Source organism: Halichoerus grypus, chromosome 4 (assembly GCF_964656455.1).
Source record: "Halichoerus grypus chromosome 4, mHalGry1.hap1.1, whole genome shotgun sequence".
Lineage (NCBI taxonomy): Eukaryota > Metazoa > Chordata > Mammalia > Carnivora > Phocidae > Halichoerus > Halichoerus grypus.
Window position 1 is genome coordinate 734,878 of NC_135715.1, and position 20,238 is coordinate 755,115.

Genomic DNA, 20,238 nt, shown 5'->3' on the forward strand with positions numbered 1-20,238 from the left:
CCGCATGCCCCCCCGCCCCCGGGTCCCCCCTCCGCCCCGATCTCGCCCCAGCCTCCCATCCCGCACCCCTCCCTCCAGGCCTAACCCCTCCCACGCTCCCGGCTCCAGCAGCTCCGGACACCGCCCTCCGCTGGGGCCGCGGGAGCAGGTGCAGCTGCAGCCCCGCCTCCGCCCCTCCCTCGCCGCCCCGCCCCGCCCCCTGCTCATCCCTGGAGCCCCGCCCCCGCCCCGCCTCCCGCGCCCGCGGCCCGGCGGAAGGACACGCGCTCCGGTCCCGGGAGGTGGCCTTGGCCCCTAGGCGTCGACCCCACGGTTCCTGCGCCTCCGGGCGCCCCCTCCCCACCCTCCCGGCATGGAGTCCGCGGGGAGCGCCCGGGACCGGGTCCCCAGGTGGGCGCGTGGGGGCGGGGGCGCGCCTCGCCCAGCCTGGGGTGCGGGATGGGGACCTGGGGTTGTGGGTGCGCGTGGGTGCGGGGCCGGAGTCCCCCGCTGCGCTCGGCCCTGGCTCCACGAGCGCTCGCGGCCTCGTCCCCGCGGGGACCCTGGGCAGGGCCGCGGGGCGCACGTGCGCTCGAAACTTTATTTGGGGCTTACAGGTTCTTTGTATTCTTGGGTTGTAGGATTGATCCGTACGGGTTTGAAAGGCCCGAAGACTTCGATTACGCAGCTTATGAAGAGTTTTTTTCCACCTACCTGGTGATACTCACTAGAAGAGCCATAAAATGGTCTAAACTTCTGAAGGGGACTAGTCGTGTTCAGAGGAGTGGGACAGGTGAGTTGGAAACAGACGCGCGAGGAGAGGCCCGGGTTCCCTGAGCCCTCAGCTGGCCGCGCAAGGCTTCGAACTCGCTAGAACCTGCTCGAGTAAAGCGCAGGAGACCCTTCCCCCGCTTTGAGATGGGGACCCCGGCCTTCCTTCCAAACAGGGGACCAGATCTGGGGTCTGGGGTGTCTGGCAAGAAAACCGCTTTCCTGCTCTCAGGAGTGAGCAAGGTTCTCCCCTGGCCCATACCCGGAGTGAAGCCCTCCCTCCCGGCTTCCCTCAGGGTCAAAGCCCACCTCACTCCAGCTGCTGCCGCCTCCCTGCCCCCACGGACCACCGGGCCTGCGCCTGCCTCACTCTGGGCTTCTCCCCTCCTCCAGGTTTTGCCTGGGATGCCGCCTCCAGGAGGCCCTCCCAAGCTCCTGTCTGGGATGGCAGGTCCTTCCTGTTACACCCACACAGTCCTGCCCTGTCAGTCCTGCTTCTCTTGCCTTTCTGGCTGTGTAAGGGGTGCATATCTGGTTTGCTGCATTCCTGCTGGAATCAAGCCCCCTCCCTGCAGCGGGGGTTGGTCTCTGTAATTCCTTCAGTATTTGTTGAATGAATGAATGAAGTGTTTGCCTTCCGTGTTCCCCAGGCTGCGGATAAAGGGCTGGTGGAACCTGCGGGTGGGGGCTGAGGGCGTTGGTAGGTGTGTGCTTCTAGGAGTTAAGATAAAGGACTTTCTGAAATAGGACATTAATGACAGAGAAGGGGTGAGGCCAGAGGGCAGCTGCAGGGACAGAGCCGTGTGACCAGCACTGGGGATGGAATGAGGGCGTGCTGGACTTGGAACCAGGGTTCCATCACATGACCCTGCAGATTTGTAAGGGTTTGTAAGCAAGGGGGTGACAAGATCAATTTTTGCTTGTAAAGGGGTTAGTGAACAGGGCCCAGGTGGTCCCAGTGCATAGCCCAGTTGAACAGGAGGGTTGGTGGAGGCAGGTTGATTTTGGGGGACAGCGCTCGTGGAGGAGGGAGGCTCTTGCTCGACACTGGGCCCCCCACCAACATGCCTCTCCCCTGCTGGGGCCCCTCCTCGGGGCTGTTACTGATGGGGGAGGGTTTGGTAAGCACTCAGGTAAGCTGGCCTCGTTCCAGGAGGTCTGGGGGTGGGGGCTGGGAGGGGCTCAGGCTTGTGCCGTGTTGCCCTGTGGATCCTGGGGGCCAGCGCACTGTGTGCCTCCTCCAGGGATCACTAATGGCCATCCCTGCGTCACCCCGGTGTTACTGTGTTTCCACCAGCATATCTGCTTTTGTTTCCCTTTTCATTTATTCTTAAAAGTTGACTGGTCTTTTGTTCTTAAAAAAAATAGAAGCGTATAAAGTAAACGTCATTTATGTACATGGTAAAACATGTTAATCGCATTGAAAGATGGAGAGTGAGCCGGAGTTCCTCTCCTGGTCCAGACCCGTATGTGAGGCAGACGCGATCGTCGGGACCACCCTGTGTCTCCGCCGGAGCAGGGTGAGCACACGCACGCACACACACGTGCAAATGCAGCCGCCCCCACCGTGCGGGAGTTTGCCTTAATGCAGGAGAAGGCCTCCTGCCCGCCGGGGCTAACTCCGGACTGCTGACCAGCGGTCAGGGAAAGCACGGCCCCTGTCAGGTGTGTGTGTGCATAAGCCTGTGTTTTTACGTGAAACACAAACGCGCCTTCATCTCCCTACCTTTGGTTTTATCGTTTGGTTCCAGTGTGTCCCGTCCTTCCCTTTGAACGAGGTGAGCCCACTGACTGACGCTCTGCACCGCCTACCGAAGCCACACTCCGTGTCCCGTGTCTGTTTTCCAGCATCTGTTCTCTCCAGGTTGAGCAGGACTGAGCAGCCAGATGCAGAACCTTCCAGATGCTCGTCCTTCCCGTCTTTTTAGTTCTCTTATTTTGGCTCAAATGTTTTGTCTTGTTTTTGCTTCTGCTTTCTTTGAGCACTGGTATCTGTAAATTTTAAGAATTCAAGATGGTTTTATTGAACTACTTTTTTGCTTTAGTATTTCTTTGACTCGTGTAACCAGTGTAAGCGGCATAGTGGGTTTGGAAGCAGGAACGTTTGACTCCTGATGAGCCTGCAGCCTGGGGCCGGGCAGTCAAGGGGGCTCGCGGCCTGCCGTCTTCAGGAAGCGGGGGCACAGATCAGTCTGTGAGAGGCATGTGGGCTCACACGGTTCTGTGACGCTGGGTGTCGCGGCTGGCGCTTGGCGTGATGGTTGGGGAGTCTGGGGCGGCTGTCAGGCATGAACAGGAGTGCACGATCATTCCAACGTGAGAATCCAGTTCTCCCACCAGCTCCAGGCTGACCGCAGTGTAGTCGGCACGTGGCATCCGGCGGCGGTGGCCGTGGCTCGGTGGGACCAGCCAGGGAGCCGCACCTGCTTCCAGCCGCACCTGCACGGCCCCCCTTTGGTCCCGTCCTGGGACTGAGTCTTGTTTTCTTCATCCTGCCGTGTGGTGCTCTGTTGTGGAGGACTTTCATCTGGACGCCGACCTTCGGTCACCAGTAACACAGGGACCTCCGGATCTTGGTGTCAGCCCATCTGCAGAGGGCAGCCCAGACTTCGGCTTGACTCCCATTTGTGGACGTGACGAAGGTCTGCTTTGTCCTTCTCTTTTTTCTTTTCGTCTGTAGCAAATATCCACGGGGAACCGTAAGATGGCTTCTTTCTTCTCCCTCCACCTAGGCAACCGCAGTTGGGCAGACTCAGCCCGGCCTTGGCCAACCATCCTTCTCCTGCTCCCGCCCACGCTGGTGCGTCTCCTTCCTAGTGGCTTAGAGTATCAGCACCATTTAAGTTAGAATTAAGTTGCAAAAACAGACTTTCAAAGGCAAATACCAAGACACACAGGGATTTGTTTCACCTTCTTTTAAGAGCCCCCCCCCCCCCCCCCCCCGCATTCCCTGAGGTCAGGGAAGGTCAGTCTCTGGGGACAGGTAAGCTAGTTTCATTCTCTCCTGAAGAAACATTGTAACTCCAGAGAACAAACAACAAAAGTAGCAGAAGCCTTCGTCCTTGGAAACCGTTGCAACAGCTCAGCCCCCTTGGCCTCCTGGCCCGGCCGCCCCTCCGGGCTGGGCTGGCGGGTCCCAGGGGAGCCCAGTGTCCGACTCCAGGGAGGGGTTTAGGCATTTTGCATTTGCCTTTTTTTTTCTATTTAAAAAATTTTTAATTTGCAGGGAAATTCACCCTTACCTGTTGACACTTCTGTGAGTTTAGACAAACACACAGAGCCCGGGGTCGCTTCGAGCGAGACTGAAAACAGTCCCCTCCTGTGCCTGGTCCCTCCCCGCACGGCGGGCTGGGGCCTCTGAGGACCGTGCGGGAGCGGCCCCCGCGGCCCCCCGCGGCCCCCCGCCTTCCCGGCTGGCTCCTTCCGCGCGCACTGCGTCGCAGCCGCGTCCCCGATCTTGGGTCTGTCTGCGCTGAGGAACATTCCAGTCCCGGGCGGCCACGGGGTTCGTCTGCGTGCGTCAGCCGGAGGGCGTGCGGGAGGCGTCAGGCCGGCGTTGGAGATGCCCGGGACCGGGGTGCAGGGTCGTACGGTGACTGTGTTCGACGGGCAAGAAACTTCAGTCTTGCCCCCGGCCGCGCACCTGGGGGCTCCCGCCAGCCGCCCTCTTTGCGCGAAAGACCGCTGCGCCCACGTGGGCTTCCTCTGCAACTTGGTCAGAAGGCGGTTGATCCGCTGCGGGGCGGGTTCTGGATTCCCCTTCCGTCCGGGCCGGGGTGTTGCCGCGGGCCCGCGGCGTCGGGTCACCTTGCGCTCAGGTAGTGACTCCAGCTTCACCGCCAGCCTGTTTTGGTTCCTCCAGTTCGTTGCCTTTCCCCGGGACTTTCGGAATCCGCTTGAATTTATAGATCGGTTTTAGAGTTTCAGTTTGTTGTTGGCATGTGCGTCCCTCCCGTCGGGGGTCCCCACCGGCTCCCCCCCGCCCCCGCATCATGGTGGCTCCTTCAGTGGAAAGTGCACGGCGCCGGGGCGGGGCTCAGCCTGAACGGCTCGGTGCTCGGCGCTCGGTGCTGGGTGCTCGGTGCTCGGCGCTCGGTGCTGGGTGCTCGGCGCTCGGCGCTCGGTGCTCGGTGCTTGGCGCTCGGTGCTGGGTGCTCGGTGCTCGGTGCTGGGTGCTCAGTGCTCGGCGCTCGGTGCTCGGTGCTCAGTGCTCGGCGCTCGGTGCTCGGCGCGCGGGAGAACCACACGAGCCTCTGCTCTTCCCGACGCCGCGCGGCGACAGTACCCGGCACGGGGGCCGCCACGCCGGCCAAGAGGGCTTCTGGTTTCCTCTGGCTTGCACCGAGCAGCGTCAGGTGTCCGTCCGCCCGCGCGGCGCTCGGCTCCGGGGCCCCGCGTGCCCCCCCCGGAGCTCCGCGCAGGGCGCTCCCGGTCGTGGGTTCGCCTGCGGATTGAGCGTAGCGCTGTAGCCCGGGTGCTTTTCTTGACTGTTACCCGCGTCATCCCTGTAACGTTTTTCTGTTAAATGCCGCTGGTGCCTCAGATGTTTTTCTTCTTATAGCAGATTGTGGCTCTTCTTTCATTGTATGACCTTTTATTGTTTCTTAAAGTAATTTCTTTTTATTTTATATATTTTTAAAGTGCATTTCTTTTTTAAGAGTGGTACTTAAATATAATGTGAAAGGAAAACAACAATGCTTTGAATATTTCCTTTGAAAATGAGCTGTTTTGAGGGTTAAATTAAGGTCATTAAAAGCATAATGTGGCGCCCCAGGCTTACTGTAATTCATTTGACTGTTAGTCTCACAAATCTTTCCCAGCTGCCTGGGAAATTAGTGATTCATTGAAGTAGTTCGTGGTTTTTGGCTTCTTTCCCTATATGTTTCTATGGTCATTAGAAAATTAATGATTACTTTTTCACGTATTTATTATCAATAAAAATATCTCTCCCAAAGTAGTTCTCCACTTACACAGATCAGGTGTAGAATAGGACAGTGACCTGCCGCTGAAGCCCCCAGCCAGAGGGGCCACCCAAGCCCCAGCCCCGAAACCTGCTGGGCCTCCTCCCGGTCTCTGGCTCACGCTTGTCCTCTGTGCGACCGCAGAGAGCTTTCCCGAACCCCATCTGACCTCGGTCCCCTGTTTCCCGGTCACCCCAGGGCTGGACCACGCACCTGAGCTGCTGTCCCTGCCCACAGCTGTCCCTCAGACCCTCGCTGCTCCCCGACCAGCAAGGGCCTCTTCCTGCCTCTGTCCCTTCACTCAGTGTGGCCTCTCTCCCTCCAGCTTTCCTGGTGTCTCCTCCTGTGTGTGGATCCTGGCCTGCGGGGCCCTGACCCGGAGCTTGGGGCCCAGCCCGCGGCGTCCGGCGTGTGTGTGTGTACCGGTCTTCTCCTGTCGGACGTGGGGAGGAGTGAGCTGCAAGCCTGGAAGTCAGTGTCCTCGGCCCAAAGGCCTCTGAGCCCAGGCAGCGCGTGTCTGTCCCTCTGAAGCAGCCCCTTCTGTCCGTTTCAGTGAAGCGCTATATCCGGAAGGGCGTTCCCCTCGAGCACCGGGCCCGCGTCTGGATGGGGGTGAGCGGAGCCCAGGCCCAGATGGACCGGAACCCCGGCTATTACCACCGACTCCTCCAGGGAGAGCGGAACGACAGGCTGGAGGAGGCCATCAGGACAGGTGAGCCGCCCGGGCAGCTCCCCGGAATTGTAATGCTGAAGAGGAAATGCACGTTGTTCAAGAGGCACCTGCTGTTTTTAAGTTGAAATTTTATTTTTCTTAAAGGAAAACCAAAGCTTAAGCATTCATGAGGGGAGAACAGTGCTTTTAATTGCTTCAGCCGGCCAGGACGGACGTGGGTGAGGGAAGGACCAGGTTTCTTCCGTGGAGAACCCGAGGCGGGTGAGCAGGCTGCTGAGCCAGCCGTCAGGGCGCGGAGGGTAATCCCCGTGAGGGATTTGTGCTGACGACAGCGCCCTTGGGCTTACAGACACGGTGACCCGCGTGTCCTGACGCTGCACACCACGGCTGCCCGCCTCGGCGTCAAACTCCCGTTGTCATTTGGGGTGCTGACGGATCCCCAGATTTTCTCAGTGGCCACATAGGCTCACCAGCTCTTAAATGTCCAAAGTGCCCAAACAAATATTTAACCTAAACTGAAAAATTAGATTTTGAGGAAGTATCTGCCTTTATGATTTTGTTTTTGAGAAATACAAACTTAAACACAAAATACTTTATTTTTTTTAAAGATTTTATTTATTCATCTGAGACACAGAGAGATACATATGTATATATAGAGAGAGAGCATGAGGAGGGGGAGAGGCAGAAGGAGAGGGAGAAGCAGGCTCCCTGCTGAGCCAGGAGCCCGATGCGGGGCTCGATCCCAGGACCCTGGGATTATGACCTGAGCCGAAGGCAGACGCTTAACCATCTGGGCCACCCAGGCGCCCCTATTTTTATTTTTTAAAAATTTAAAAAGATTTTATTTGAGAGAGAGAGCATGCACACATGAGTGGGGGGAGCCTCAGGGGCAGAGGGAGAAGCAGGATCCCTGCAGAGCAGAGAGCCCAACTTGGGGTTCGATCCCAGGACCCTGGGATCATGACCTGAGCTGAAGGCAGAGGCTTAACCAACTGAGCCACCCAGGTGCCCCACAAAATAATTCTTTAAAAACCCAATTACTTGAATGTGCTGAGAGGTGGGGCTCCATGGTGGAGTGAGATTGAGGTGTGTCCCCAGCCTAAGGAAGGGGGTCCCTCAGCCCTCGAGGCAGCCCCAGCACCAGGACCCGGGGGAGGAGGGGCTGCCGGGCTGCCTCAGGTTGGGGGAGGCCTGGGGTCCAAGGGAGGCCACGCATATCAGATAAAACAGAATGTTGCTATTCGTTTGAAAAGTGAATTTAGAGGTTCTGTTTAGTCCCGGCATTTTTGGATAACAATTTTTTATTGTGGTAAAATATACGTAACAGAATTTATTGTTCCATCTTTCCAAACTGAAACTCTGTCCCCCTTAAACACCAACAACTTCCCCACCCCCGAGGCGGCCTCCTCCTGTCTCAGGTAAGGGACATCATGCAGAATTTGTGCTTTTGTGTCTGGCTCACTTGGCTTAGCGTGGTCGACATTGTTGCATGTCTCAGGGTCTCCTTGCTTTTTAGGGCTGAGCATGGTTTGGCTGTCAGGACAGACTCCGTCCAAGGTCTCTCTTCTGCCGGTGATGGGCACCCCGGTTGACTCCTGCCTGTGAGAGTCTGCTGTCAGGAACCGGGGTCCAGAGATTTCTTAGAGACCCTGCTTTCGGTTCTTCTGGGGACGTGCCCGCAGTGGGACTGCTGGGTCACGTGGTCGTTCGAAGTCTGGCTTTTTGAGGGACCTGGAGAAATCACTTTACAGGGACAGAGGGTGGAGCATTCATGCTGCGTGTGAGCACAGCCTGAACGTCCCTGTCCACACCTCCTTCCGCAGTGGGGAGAGGGGCCGTTCCCAGAGACAAGTTTCAAAACATGTGGAAAACTCCTCATAAAGAGTAGTGTATAAGAATGAGCACAGCTGGTCACTCCAGAGTCTGAATTAGTAGAAAACACTAATTTTCTCCTCTGGAATGTTTAGAATTCCAGGAAAAAAACTTTCTTATAAACAAACATACAATGAAAAATAACGTGCTTTGAGGCAGTAAAGCTTACTGTTCAGCTCAGGTCTGTTCTCCGGGGAGCAGAGGTTCAGCGCGGGCGCCGTGGGTGGGAACAGAAGCACCGTCCCATGGTGGGGACGCAGGTGCGAGCAGAGGCCAGCCCACAGGCGCCTTGCCCGATGGCGGGCGGGGCGCTGAGGGTCCCGCGTGCCCCGGTCCGTTCTGGTGATCACACCTAGCGCGGCAGCACACACACCACAAATCCCATCTAAGTGAGGTCAGTGGGTTCGGAAGACAGACACAACCCTCCTTCCTTCCTCCGTCTGCGGGCTAGCACGTGTGAGCCAGCTGTCGGGCCCGCGTGGGGCCTGGCCTGTAGGCGCCGGTGCCGAAGGCCGACAGGGCGTCTGAAGGGGGTTCTCCGTGTGTTTTCGATCTTCAGAATTGGGAAGATTTTCCAGTGTTGGGAACAAGAGTTCACCTGTGGCCTGGGGTCCTAGAGTTGAGCGCCCTCCCTGGCCAAGGGGGGACATTGGGGGTGGTGGTGCAGATGGGGTGCAGGGCCGAGGACCTTGAGGAGAGGCGGGGGCCGTGTGGCGGGAGAAGCGACCTTGGAGAGAATGTGCTGTTGGGGCCGCTGGGGCACTGGGGCTGTAGCTGGACCGGGCGGGACACCCCGCCAACACCTTTGTCTTCCATCCTGACTCCTGTTACCGTGGCCCTGTTGCCCGTGGAGGGCGGCCAGGGTCGCCAGGCGGGGTTTTAGGCCTCGTCGGGGGTAGACACAAGGACTACTTTGTACATCATAGGCCAGTCTTCCGTCTCCACCGTCTGGATAATTCCGTGTCGTGAATTTCCCTGCAGATATGAACAGGACCTTCCCGGACAACATTAAATTCCGGAAGAGTGCAGATCCCTGCTTACAAAAGACACTGTACAACGTGCTGCTGGCCTATGGGCGCCACAACCAAGGTGTGGGCTATTGCCAGGTAAGTTCCAGGAAGTCAGCACACGCCAGTGGGGAAGGTGAGTGTGATGCGCCCGCAGTTTATAGCAGGGACGTTCTCCTGGTGAAGGCTAAGTGTTCAGTGCTGTTCATGAGCCCCAGACGCAGGGCTGTGACGTTGAAATGTTTCCCAGGTAGAGAAGCAGTACAATGTCTACTTATGATTTCTTTTGGTGCCAGACCGTAGGGAGGGGTGAGGCTGGGAAGCAGGCAGGACTTACTTGTGGGAGCAGGGCTGTAATTACTGGAATGAGTGACCGGCACCTCCTGGCCTCAGTGCAGAGAGTGCGCGTGTGCATGTATGTGTGCACGCATGTCTGTGTGTGCATGTGCATGTCTGCTTGTGCATGTGCATGTCTGCACGTACGTGTGTATAGTGTGTGCATGTGTGTGCGTATATGCATGTCTGTGTGCATGCATGTGCATGTCTGCGTGTGCATGTCTGTGTGCGTGTGCATGTCTGCTTGTGCGTGTGCATGTATGTGTGCACACGTCTGTGCATGTGCGTGCGTATATGCATGTATGTGCGTGCATGTCTGCTTGTGCGTGTGCATGTATGTGTGCACGCATGTCTGCATGCATGTGCATGCCTGCTTGTGCGTGTGCATGTCTGTGCACGTATGTGTGTATAGTGTGTGCATGTGCGTGCATATATGCATGTCTGTGTGCATCTGCATGTCTGCTTGTGCGTGTGCATGTATGTGCATGTGTGTGTGCGTGCACACACGATGTGGCGGGGAGTTCCTTCCACATCATTTCTGGAAGTCAGATCTTCCTGCAATTGTAGATAACAGCAAGCCTCATTACCTGTCGATTTGTGTCACCTTGTGTGGGTTTGCTGCAGGAAGCAGCACGTCACGTGTGGACGAATCATTCCTCGTTCCTCCCAGACGTCACTCTGCCTGGGGCGTGGGGGAGGGAAAGTGACAAGGGCCCAAGTGCTCTCTGCGTGCCTGCGTGGGACACGTGGGCCTTCCCGTGTGGGCCTGTGCTGTTGGGGCGTGTGAGCGGCCCGTGCACGCACTCCCTCGTGTGTCGTGTGTCGGCACCGCACCTTCTGCCTGTGGCCCACAGTGGGAGCGGCTTCCCGCTTCCCGAGCTCCGGCTTCTACAGTTTCCTGGGGATGCTGGGATTCACGGATGGGAAGTTTGCATCTGACCGTCGTGGGCGAGGCTCCAGGAACTCGGTGCGGGTGGGGGTGGGGGTGGGGGTGGGGGCAGCGGCTGCAGAGGTGGGAGGGGGCAGGTCCTTCTGCAGAGACCGGCGGCAGCGGTGCATACCAGAGAGCGCTGTTCGCTGACCACCGCGCCGGGCTGTTCGAGGTTGCTCTGGTACCTGCGGGCCATGGGACAGCAGAGGAGGCGCGGCTGGGCTTCTGGTGCCGCCAGAACTTAGGGTCCTGGGCGAGGACTGGCCTGGAGGCGCTGAGGAGGCCGCGTGGTCCAGAAACCGCCTTTACATATTCCGGTTACTGTTCTTGCAGCTTTTTTTTTTTTTAAAGATTTTATTTATTTGAGAGAGAGAGCACAAGCAGGGGGGAGGAGCAGAGGGAGAAGCAGACTCCCAGCCGAGCAGGGAGCCCGATGCGGGGCTCGATCCCAGGACCCCGGGATCATGACCTGAGCCGAAGGCAGACGCTTAACGACTGAGCCACCCAGGCGCCCCTCTTGCAGCTTTTAAAAACAGCATTAAAAAAACAGCCCATACAGCTTTAAGCTTGGCACGATGCCAAAGCTCGGGTGCGTATTTGTGAGACTGCACGCGGGCCGCAGGACGAGGTGCGCGGCCACGAGGGTGACACCAGGAGTCTGTTCGGTCTCGGTCGCAGGCGGGGGCCCTTTGCGGCCCGCGGGAGGGTCTGCTCCAGGCCCCCGGGCTCCGGTGGCCTCTGGCGGTCCCTGGCGTGTGCCTCCCTCGTCACGTGGCCTCTCCCTGCGTGGTGTCTGCGTGTCCAGATTCATCTTGCTGGCCGTTCCCAGAGGAGGACACACGCAGCTTAGGAAACAGAGACGCACTAGAGGCGGCCAGGGAGGACGTAGAAGGCGCAGTCGTGCAGACGCTCCCCCGCGGTGGGTGAGCCCCGCGCCTGTAGCTCGCGTGCACCGCGAATTTCCCCCTCCGTCTCCATCCAGAATCCGTCCACACCCCCCGTGTCAGGCCACGTTCCTCGTGGTCTTGGTGAAGTTCGGCCCCGGGTCTGGTTTCCTGATGTAGTTGTGCCGTCAGACCGTTGTAGGAACGGGTTGTGTGTTGTGTCTCGTCGCGAGGCTGAAGGCGGGAGGAGAGTCTGTAGGTTTCCAGGCTGAGCCCCGAGAGCTTGCTCACACCCTGTTGTGTTTCCCCCTCCTCGTGCCGAGTGCGTCATTGAAAGGCCACCCCTCGATGGGGCGGATTTTGGGGGAGAGCGAGGGAAATGCAGTTCGTGGGGAGCAGCCCGAGGTCTGCAGAATCTTGAGGTGGCTTAAAACTCATTTTCTCACTTCAGGGAATGAACTTCATAGCGGGATATCTGATCCTCATAACGAAGAGTGAGGAAGAGTCCTTCTGGCTGTTAGATGCTCTCGTGGGAAGAATACTGCCGGGTATGTGGACCGTTCCTGCCGCGGGCCTTCCCCGTCCCGTCTCTGCCGCCCTCACGGCGGCTCAGCTGAGGAGGAGGGATTTCATCAGGACGGAATGGGAGTTAAAGGGAAGAGAAGGATTTAGGGTGATGGGCTCCAGCTGAGCAGCCTGGCAGTTCTGGCCCTGGTGGCATTTTCTTCGTGCTGTGTCTTAGAGCTTGGACTTTCTGTGTTGGGGGCTCGGCCCCCGTCCCCAGCCTGAACCGTCGTGGGGAGACTCATGGGACCTCAGTGCGGGGCCCGCTGGTCCCAGAATCTGAGGGAGGGCCACTTGGCTCCGTGCACACACTTGCTCTCGAGTTTGGGAATCGTCCCAAGAGTAATCGTCCACTGGTACTGTTACTGAGGTAAAATTATTCTTTTCACATGTTTTTACTTTTCTTTTTATTAACAAATATTAACTGTTTTAAAATTAATTACAAGTTAGTCGTCAGTTTATTGGCTAATAACCACTGGTTTTGGTGACACGCAGCGTAGATGGAGATCGCTTGGGGAAGACCTGTGCCCTCCACAGCGGGGATGGTGTGGCGACCACTCACAGCCTCATGCCCGGCCTGGGGCGCGGATGGGCGTGCCCCCGGAGTCGGGCTGGGGCCGCCCCGCGTCACCCAGGAGAGCTGGCCGTGGCCCCGGCAGCCCCGTGCCGGCTCCGTGGGGGTGTGCGCCGTGGTTTCTGCCCCGCGGCACACAGCACGGGTCGGCACCAGAACAGCTGTGCCGCACGGCCCAACTGCTGAACCCATCTTACAGATGAGGACACCTGAGGCCTCGACCCCCCGGCTGTCAGACCTTGGCACGTGTCTCAAGGAAGCGTGAACCAGAGTGGCACCGTGACAGAAGGGAAGCATCTAGACGGGGCCGCCTCAGGCTCCGGGCCGCCATCCGTGAGGGCACAGGCACCCACACCGGTGGCCCGCCTGCATGGGCCGCCTCCGAGGAAGGCGTGAGCACTCGGCGTCCCAGCTCCGCTGCGGGGGCCTGAGCGGTGGGCGCGGGAATGGCGAGGAAGCAGGGGCAGGACGAAGTGGGGACGGAGCCGCGTCCAGAGACTGAATTACGAGGAGTGTTTCTATCCCGGATCAATTCAGTTCTTGTCTGCAAAGGCCTGCCGCGAACCTGCCGGCTCCCAGTGTTGCTCTGGGGGCTTGGGAACATCCGTGAGGGGAGCGTGAGAGGCCCTGGCGCCACGCACAGCGCGTCACCGACGGGTAGGACAGGTGTCGGGGCGGTAAGCGCGACTTAGAGAACCAGAGGGGCTCCAGACTGACCCTTTTAGCCCATAAAAGGTCATTTCCTACCATCACGAGGTGCTGTTGAACCCAAATGCAGTACAAACAGGCCTCAATTCAAAACCAGTAAACAAAATCGCCAGGACGGAAGGGGACGGGAGGCGCTGCTCGTCGGCCCACAAGCCGGGTGGTCCCAGCGCCAGTGTCCTGCTTTGACTTCTTTCTTTCTGTGTTACACACAGAGATGCGCTGCCAGGTCCTCCCGCGAGAAGCTGAGGTGGCGCGGAGCGTAGACTAGAACCTCAGCCAGTGCCACTCGGTCCCCTTCTCCCCAGAGGCGGCTGCGCGGGTTCGCGGGGTTCGTGCTCACACACGCAGAGACACACAGACGACACGGTGCGGACCAGCAACGCGGAGCATAAGCAGTCGGAAAGATGAGCAGAGACGAAAGCAGGTTCTTTGGAAAAACTGACAGAACAGGCAGGACTGACAGAAAAAGCGGGTATTTAGAAATGGAAAGGGTGCTGTAATTTGGAAATCTGTAGACTTTTAAGAACTTCAAGAGAATATGAATAAAATGAAGTGGCCAGATGGAAAACTGAGGAAAATACCGCCTAACAAAGCGGATCGGAGGGAACCCAGAATGTCTGAGATGACCCGTGGGCAGACACGCAGGGTCGCATCAGACCTCAGAGGAACGGGTCATTTCTTTATCAGTGCTGGAGAAAACAGAGGAAGAAACACCCCTCAGTCCGATACGGGCCGGCACCTCCTCGCGGCCGTGCGTGCACACACAGCCACGCTCGCCCAGCCAGCAGCAGCTGGATCGTGACGAGCTGGGGTTCTCCTGGATGCAGGGGAGGGCCTCACTGTGAGATACTCGAGGGCAGAGTGAAGCCACGCAGGCTGGAAAGAATCCTGGGGATGCGTCCTGACGCTGTGATTGTGGGAACAGTGTGGTGTCGGTCAGGGATGGACAGCACAGCGTGGAGCCCAGAAATCAGTCTGCTCCTCCGCAAGTCTGTGGGAACTGGTACGGGAGATAGGTCAGTTAATGGGGAAGAGACAGGCCGTCTACAGCCTCATTCTGGGACAGCTCTGCGTGGAAGGAAACAAAGTTAGACCCTTAGTTCTATTCCAGATGAATTCAAGACGTAGGTGAAAAAGCAAAAACTTGGGGTGCCCGGGTGGCTCAGTCGTTAAGCGTCTGCCTTCGGCTCAGGTCATGATCTCAGGGTCCTGGGATCGAGCCCCGCATCGGGCTCTCTGCTCAGCGGGAAGCCTGCTTCTCCCTCTCCCACTCCCCCTGCTTGTGCTCCTGCTCTCGCTGTCTCTCTGTCAAATAAGTAAAATCTTAAAAAAAAAAAAAAAAAAGCAAAACTTGGACCCGAGAAAATAAGATGTACAGTGGTTTCACGATTGCTGAGTATGGAGGAAGTTCTTGAACAAAATTCTATGAAAGATGTGATTGATAATTTTAATTACGTTAAAATGAAAAACTGATTTTGACACGAGATCGTAAGCAAAGTAAAAAGAGAAGCTGCAGTTTTGGGGAAGGTGTCTGTGATCATGTAACTAACACGTCAAGGATTCCTAAAACTCAGCAGAAGCAGCTCCATAGAAAATCCTTCCGTTTGCAGTGGAGGCGGCCTGCGTGGCTGGCCAGGGTCTCCGGCGAGCAAGGAGCGGGCTGAGGCCTATGAAGCAGACGGTGGAGCCTCAGCATGGCCAGCACTGGCCACCGCCCTGGGCCGGTGACACCCCAGGTTCAGAGCCGTGTTCTGGAACATCAGCATGCAATGCCCGTACGCACTCAACTTGGCCCTGCACGCGCAGACCTGGCAGTCACACCAGCCATGGGGGCGCCAGGTGGCCTCTTCCGGGTTGTCCCCACTCAAACCCAGCCTTCAGCAGGAGGAGGAAGGGACAGGAGGAGGCCTCCCTGGTGCTGACGGCGCCGTCCGACCTCGGGAATACGGGGAGCACCATCGTGGGATAGCGCACCGAGGCACGAGCCAGCGCCGGTGAATGCATATGCTGGCGTCCTGAGAAGCTGGTGTGACCAGTTCCCCTCCAAACACAGGGAAACAGGTTGTTCGTAGCCCAGCTCAAGCCAGGTGGTCCAGGTGAGGGACCCAGGCAGCGCTTCGGGGAGGCTCAGGGGTCCTGGGGAGCAGAGGGGCCGGCCTGAGTCCTGAGTCCTGTGGCTGAACGTGCCCTGGAGGGTCATCCCGCCTGTGGGCTGCACCTCATGGCCCGTACCCCTGCCTGAGGGGGGCCGAAGAGCATCAGTTTCGGAATTCGATTACGTAGGCCTCAATCCCAGCTTGGCCGCCTACTACTCAGCAGTAGTCACACGGCCCTTCCTCCATCTGTGCGCCCCGCCCCCACCCTGCCCCCCAGCCCGGCTCAGCCCTCCGATGTGCTGACATGGCCATGAGGCTGTTTGCAAACGCATGCCGTCCCCAGGAGAGCCTGACGCGGGGCCCCGTTCAGAGCTACGTAGGAGGTTCCTCCGTTCTGCGCTCAGCTGAGCTCAGATGGGCCAGAGGCACGGGGTCTGTCTGCCTTCACGTCAGGGCAGGATGCGGGGAGGAGGGTGGGTCTTGGCCCTCCTGCCCTGGTGACTGGCCTGGGCCCGTGGCAGTCTGGGTACGAGTTCAACGGGTCTATTTTCGGAAGTCGCTGTAAGCCTCTCTGGGGCCGGGAATGAGGCCACTGTGCTCGGAGCTCAGCAAACCCTCTTACCCGTCCAGGGCTTAACCCTGGCTCCCTTGGCAACGTCACTCAGAGAACTGGGTCGAGTGCAGGACACTCTGAAGGGACAACAGAGACTCTCTGCCCTCATCTGCCCGGGTGGGCCAGGATGTTGCTCAGCTTAAGAGGAGGAGACAGATGCAAAATGAGGATATGAGCAGGAAAAACTGAGAATTCCTGGATTTTATAACCGAATTGGCTTCTATTAAATCATTTCCAGGGTCCTTTAGTATTAAATGTGGCCTACTGCATGCTGACTCTTTGAAAATCAGCAACGTGACCACGGTATCATGTCAGTGTTCATGGGGATCCTGTTTCCACTGGGCTGGTTAATTAACATCTCGTCCCTTCGCCATGGTGAATGGCCAGAGTGCGGAGGGGCAGCAGGACCAGAAACTGTCCTATTTATTCCTCTTATATAGACCACTTTCTGAATTTTAATAGCAAAAACTAAGCATTAAAATTTATTATAATGTGTTGCGTTAATGAGCTAAAAAGTTCTTTGGCAAGACAAACGTGCCTTCCGAGAAGACTCGCTGTGGGAGGTGTGGTTCTTTCTGAGCCGCCCAGGCCCTTGGACGGCAGAAGTCACCTTAGTGGGTTGTGCTTTCTGTGCTCCTATGGCCTGGGGCCCCCAAGCCACTAACTCCACTAAGGAATTTCTCCAAATTAAGCCGTCGGTTCTCCTTGGGAATGAATAGGACAGACTGTAGACCTCACACTACCTGTCCTTCTGTAGTTAGAGGGGTGGGGACGTTTGGCTCCTTCTAGAATTCTGGGAAATGTAATGTCCTGGACCCTCAAGTGTGCAGACAGCATGTAGGACTGACTCTGTGAGCCGACAAGCCCTTAGGGCTCCACGTGTAGACATTTGTGCCCAGAGCCCCCGTCCTCTGTGAGGCTGCCTGGACCCACAGCTTCTCTGGCTCCCGGGAAGGGGCTCACTGTTGCACTGTCCCCAAGGCTCAGGTGGCCCCGGGCCTGCCCCTCTACCCCAAAGCCTCCCTTAGTTGGGTGGGCGGGGGGCGGGCCCCGGCTGCATGTGTCGGCTCCAGGGACTGCGTGTGACCTGTCCTTCTGTGTCCAGCTTATTTTGTTCACTGAGCACAACGTCCTCGAGGTTCGCCCATGTAGCAGGTGTCAGGATCTCCTTCCTGAGGCTGAGTGGTGTCCATTCCCCCGAAGGCAGACATGGGCTTGCATCCGCATTTTGGCGGGTGTGAGTACTGCTGCTATGGACATGGCGTGCAGGCTCCTGCTTTCCACCAGCAGACTCTCACTGCTGCACGCTGGGGCCTCGCTGGGGGAGCCGCTCCCAGGGCTCCTGGCGTCTTGCTGCGGAGGCTCCCTGGAACCTTCTGCTTTCCCCCCCAGCGGAGAGGGGGCCAGGGACGCAGTGCCTGGGTTTCTGCTCTCGTCCGTGTGGCAGATTACTACAGTCCCGCCATGCTGGGCCTGAAGACAGACCAGGAGGTCCTGGGGGAGCTGGTGAGGACCAAGCTGCCGGCGGTGGCGGCCCTGATGGATGGGCACGGCGTCCTGTGGACCCTGGTTGTGTCGCGCTGGTTCATCTGCCTGTTTGTGGACATCCTGCCCGTGGAGGTGAGCGCGGCGTGAGCCTTGCTGGGACCAGGGCCGCGTGGGCCGCCCCCCCATGATGCACCGTTTGTTTCTCTGCAGACAGTGCTCCGAATCTGGGACTGTTTGTTCAACGAAGGTTCCAAGATTATCTTCCGGGTGGCCCTGACCCTAATTAAGCAGCACCAGGCCTTTATTTTGGAAGCGACCAGTGTGGCGGACATCTGTGAGAGGTTCAAGGAGATCACCAGGGGGAGCTTTGTGACCGAGTGCCACACCTTCATGCAGGTGAGTGTCTGGGGCAGGCTCTGCTCCGCGGCCCCATTAGCCCGGGGGAGAACCAGTCTGCATGTCCCTGTCCCCTCTGGGCCTCCACCTCGGTGGCCCCCTCAGCCCTCCCAGACCCACCTCCTCCCGGAGCTCCACAACAGCTGCCCCTCCTGCTGGGCCGCAAGCCCCATGATGGGCTTCAGGGCGGCCGGGACCCCCATGGGACCAGTCCAGGTTCACTGGGTCGGAGCACAAACCCGTCAATCCGCCATCCTGTTGGAGCCCTTCCCCTGCTGCTGGCATCTCTGGTTCCGGATGGCTCTCCTTGGCCCCAGTAGGGTCGCACGGGTCTGTTGTCTGTCCTACCCTGAAGGGCAACTCCCTCAACCGGATCCTGGACCCGGTACCGGCGTGTAGACCACTCAGATCTGCTGAGTGAATGAAGCAGGAGCTGAAAGGCCTGACAGGCCTTCTGAGGAGGCCGCGGAGACTGGGAGAGGCAAATCTTAGGTTTCCCCCTTTCCACCTGAAAGTGGGGAAGGAGGAAGTGTGGGGGAGGTGGCGGAGGGCGCCAGGAAGGCCAGTGGCCAGGGAGTTCTGCCTGCCTCCCAGGAGGTAGCAAGCCCCCAGCTCTGCTTGGGGCACGGGCAGCTGTCAGGCGACGACGGACGGGCGGCCTTCTGCAGGCGGGACTGCCCTAGAATCAAGGATGTTGCAGGTGCGCGACTGGTGTCCTCTGGCCGCGTGGAGTGAGGCAGCCCTAGGGAGCAGCCTGGACAGAGCCAGAGAGAAGCTGGGGCCTGTGCCCCAGGGCTCAGGGGAGGGCGGCCTGCTCTCTGGCTGCAGTGCTGGGGACCCCAGTCGCCAGGGGCTACAAGCGTCTTCTGAATGGTAGGGCCCGGATGGGGAACACGGGACCGAAGCCTGTGGCCGACTCATCGGGAGGAGCCCGTCACGTGGGACCGACTGCCTCGTCCAGAAGGGCTTCTCTGTCCCCGCGAGCCCTTTGGTGCCAATGTTAGGGGCAGAGTCAAACAGCAGAGGGCAGGGGCGTGAGTCTGGGAATGAGTCTGCGATGGTGTGTCCAGGAGTGGACAGACCCTAGCCCACCCTGTCTCTACCCCCACAGCAAGCCCCTCGTGCGTCAGAGGGCTGCACTGGAGGTGGCTCAGGGTTTTCCGTTGAATGAGCTAGGGTCGCCCTTTAACACATACGACAGCTCGGGGGTCTCTGGTACGTTCCCAGGTTGTGGGGCCGTCACCCACGCCCCGACCCCACCCAGCAGTCCCCAGTCTGTGGGTTCGCCTCCATGTGTGACGCTAGCCGAGGACCTGCGCGCGCACACACGGCAAGTGCTCCGGAAGCGCTAGCGTGTAGAGAGCGCCGGAGGGAAGCGCGGACGAGCACGAGGCTGCCAGGCCGGCTCCGCCAGTCTGCCCACGGGGACACGACACCGCTGTGCGTGGTCCCGCAGCACGGACGCACCCCTTGGAGGGAAGTTGTTGGGGAAGTGGCCCTGGGACAGTGTTTCTGCATTAAAGCACGCCGGCACAGTAACCGCAGCTCATGCGTCAGGGCTCTCCGCGGTCCTGCGCAAGAACATCCAGAACGTTCTGGAGAATAAAAGCAGTGACCTCGCACGAGCTCAGCGCAACCATCGCGGGAAGAACGCACCTCCACACCCACGTCCCGGCACCCAGCAGAGGACGCGCCTGCTCCCCTTTTCAGGAACGTGGCCCATTAGAATGTAAACTCCACCCTGACCTCAGCGCCGGCTGAACACGCACGCACCTGGGGAGGAATTTCAAAAAACCCTTCTAATGCTAGCCTTACGTTTGGCCTAGTTTGTAACCATGAATTTCTCAGCCCTAACTGCCGAAATTATCAAATCGTTAGGCATAGATGATGTGACGGCATGGCCCTCCGCTCCCCAAGGGCTCAGTCAGGCTGGTTTCAGAGCCACCGCAGGCCCTGGGGTTCAAGGGTCGGCACAAGTGCCCCTCCCCCGCCGCTGGCAAGCCCTTACCTGGCGCGGGTGGGGGTGCCGCTGAGCTGGTTTCTCACGTGGATTGTTTCTCTTCCAGAAAATATTCACCGAGCCCGGGAGCTTGTCCATGGCCACCATCATCAGGCTGCGCGAGAGCTGCAGGGCCAGGCTGCAGGCGCAGGGCTGACTGGGGCCGCTGCCCGCCGGGGCCGCAAGGCTTCATTTCCAGGGCTGACCAGTTTTTACTGCTTTCCCTTCTTAGTGCTGTGAATACTCGATGTCTCTACGCTTGTGAATTTTTTTAAAAGAACGATTTAGAATTCTGTCATTCTGTAACTCAGTATGGGTTATGAAGTCATAAATTTCTAAAAATGTGTCTTTACTTGAGATATTCACCCATAAAATGTGAGATGTAC

The 20,238-nt window shown here is 58.5% G+C and overlaps 1 protein-coding gene across 2 annotated transcripts; it reads left to right on the top strand.

Annotated features, from left to right (window-relative positions):
* The first annotated feature begins 240 nt into the window (after positions 1-240).
* GRTP1 (growth hormone regulated TBC protein 1) lies at positions 241-20,118 on the top strand. 2 transcript variants are annotated; one of them, XM_036071397.2, is made up of 8 exons: positions 241-390; positions 621-772; positions 6,265-6,423; positions 9,238-9,362; positions 11,866-11,962; positions 17,417-17,589; positions 17,668-17,853; positions 19,920-20,118. In XM_036071397.2, exons 1-8 carry the CDS (start codon positions 353-355, stop codon positions 20,007-20,009), a joined length of 1,020 nt encoding a protein of 339 aa, XP_035927290.1. In that variant the 5' UTR covers positions 241-352; the 3' UTR covers positions 20,010-20,118. The 2 variants fall into 2 exon arrangements, with proteins under 2 accessions (XP_035927290.1, XP_077926188.1); XM_078070062.1 differs by lacking the exon at positions 19,920-20,118 and having other exon boundaries at positions 17,362-17,589.
* The last annotated feature ends 120 nt before the right edge of the window (positions 20,119-20,238 follow it).

Bases quoted from the DNA above. Each gene is read 5' to 3' on its own strand.
- GRTP1 (XM_036071397.2), top strand. From the start codon at position 353: ATGGAGTCCGCGGGGAGCGCCCGGGACCGGGTCCCCAG. The intron at 9,363-11,865 runs GTAAGTTCCAGG...TTCTCACTTCAG, and splicing joins AAGGTGTGGGCTATTGCCAG to GGAATGAACTTCATAGCGGG. The intron at 17,854-19,919 runs GTGAGTGTCTGG...TTTCTCTTCCAG, and splicing joins AGTGCCACACCTTCATGCAG to AAAATATTCACCGAGCCCGG.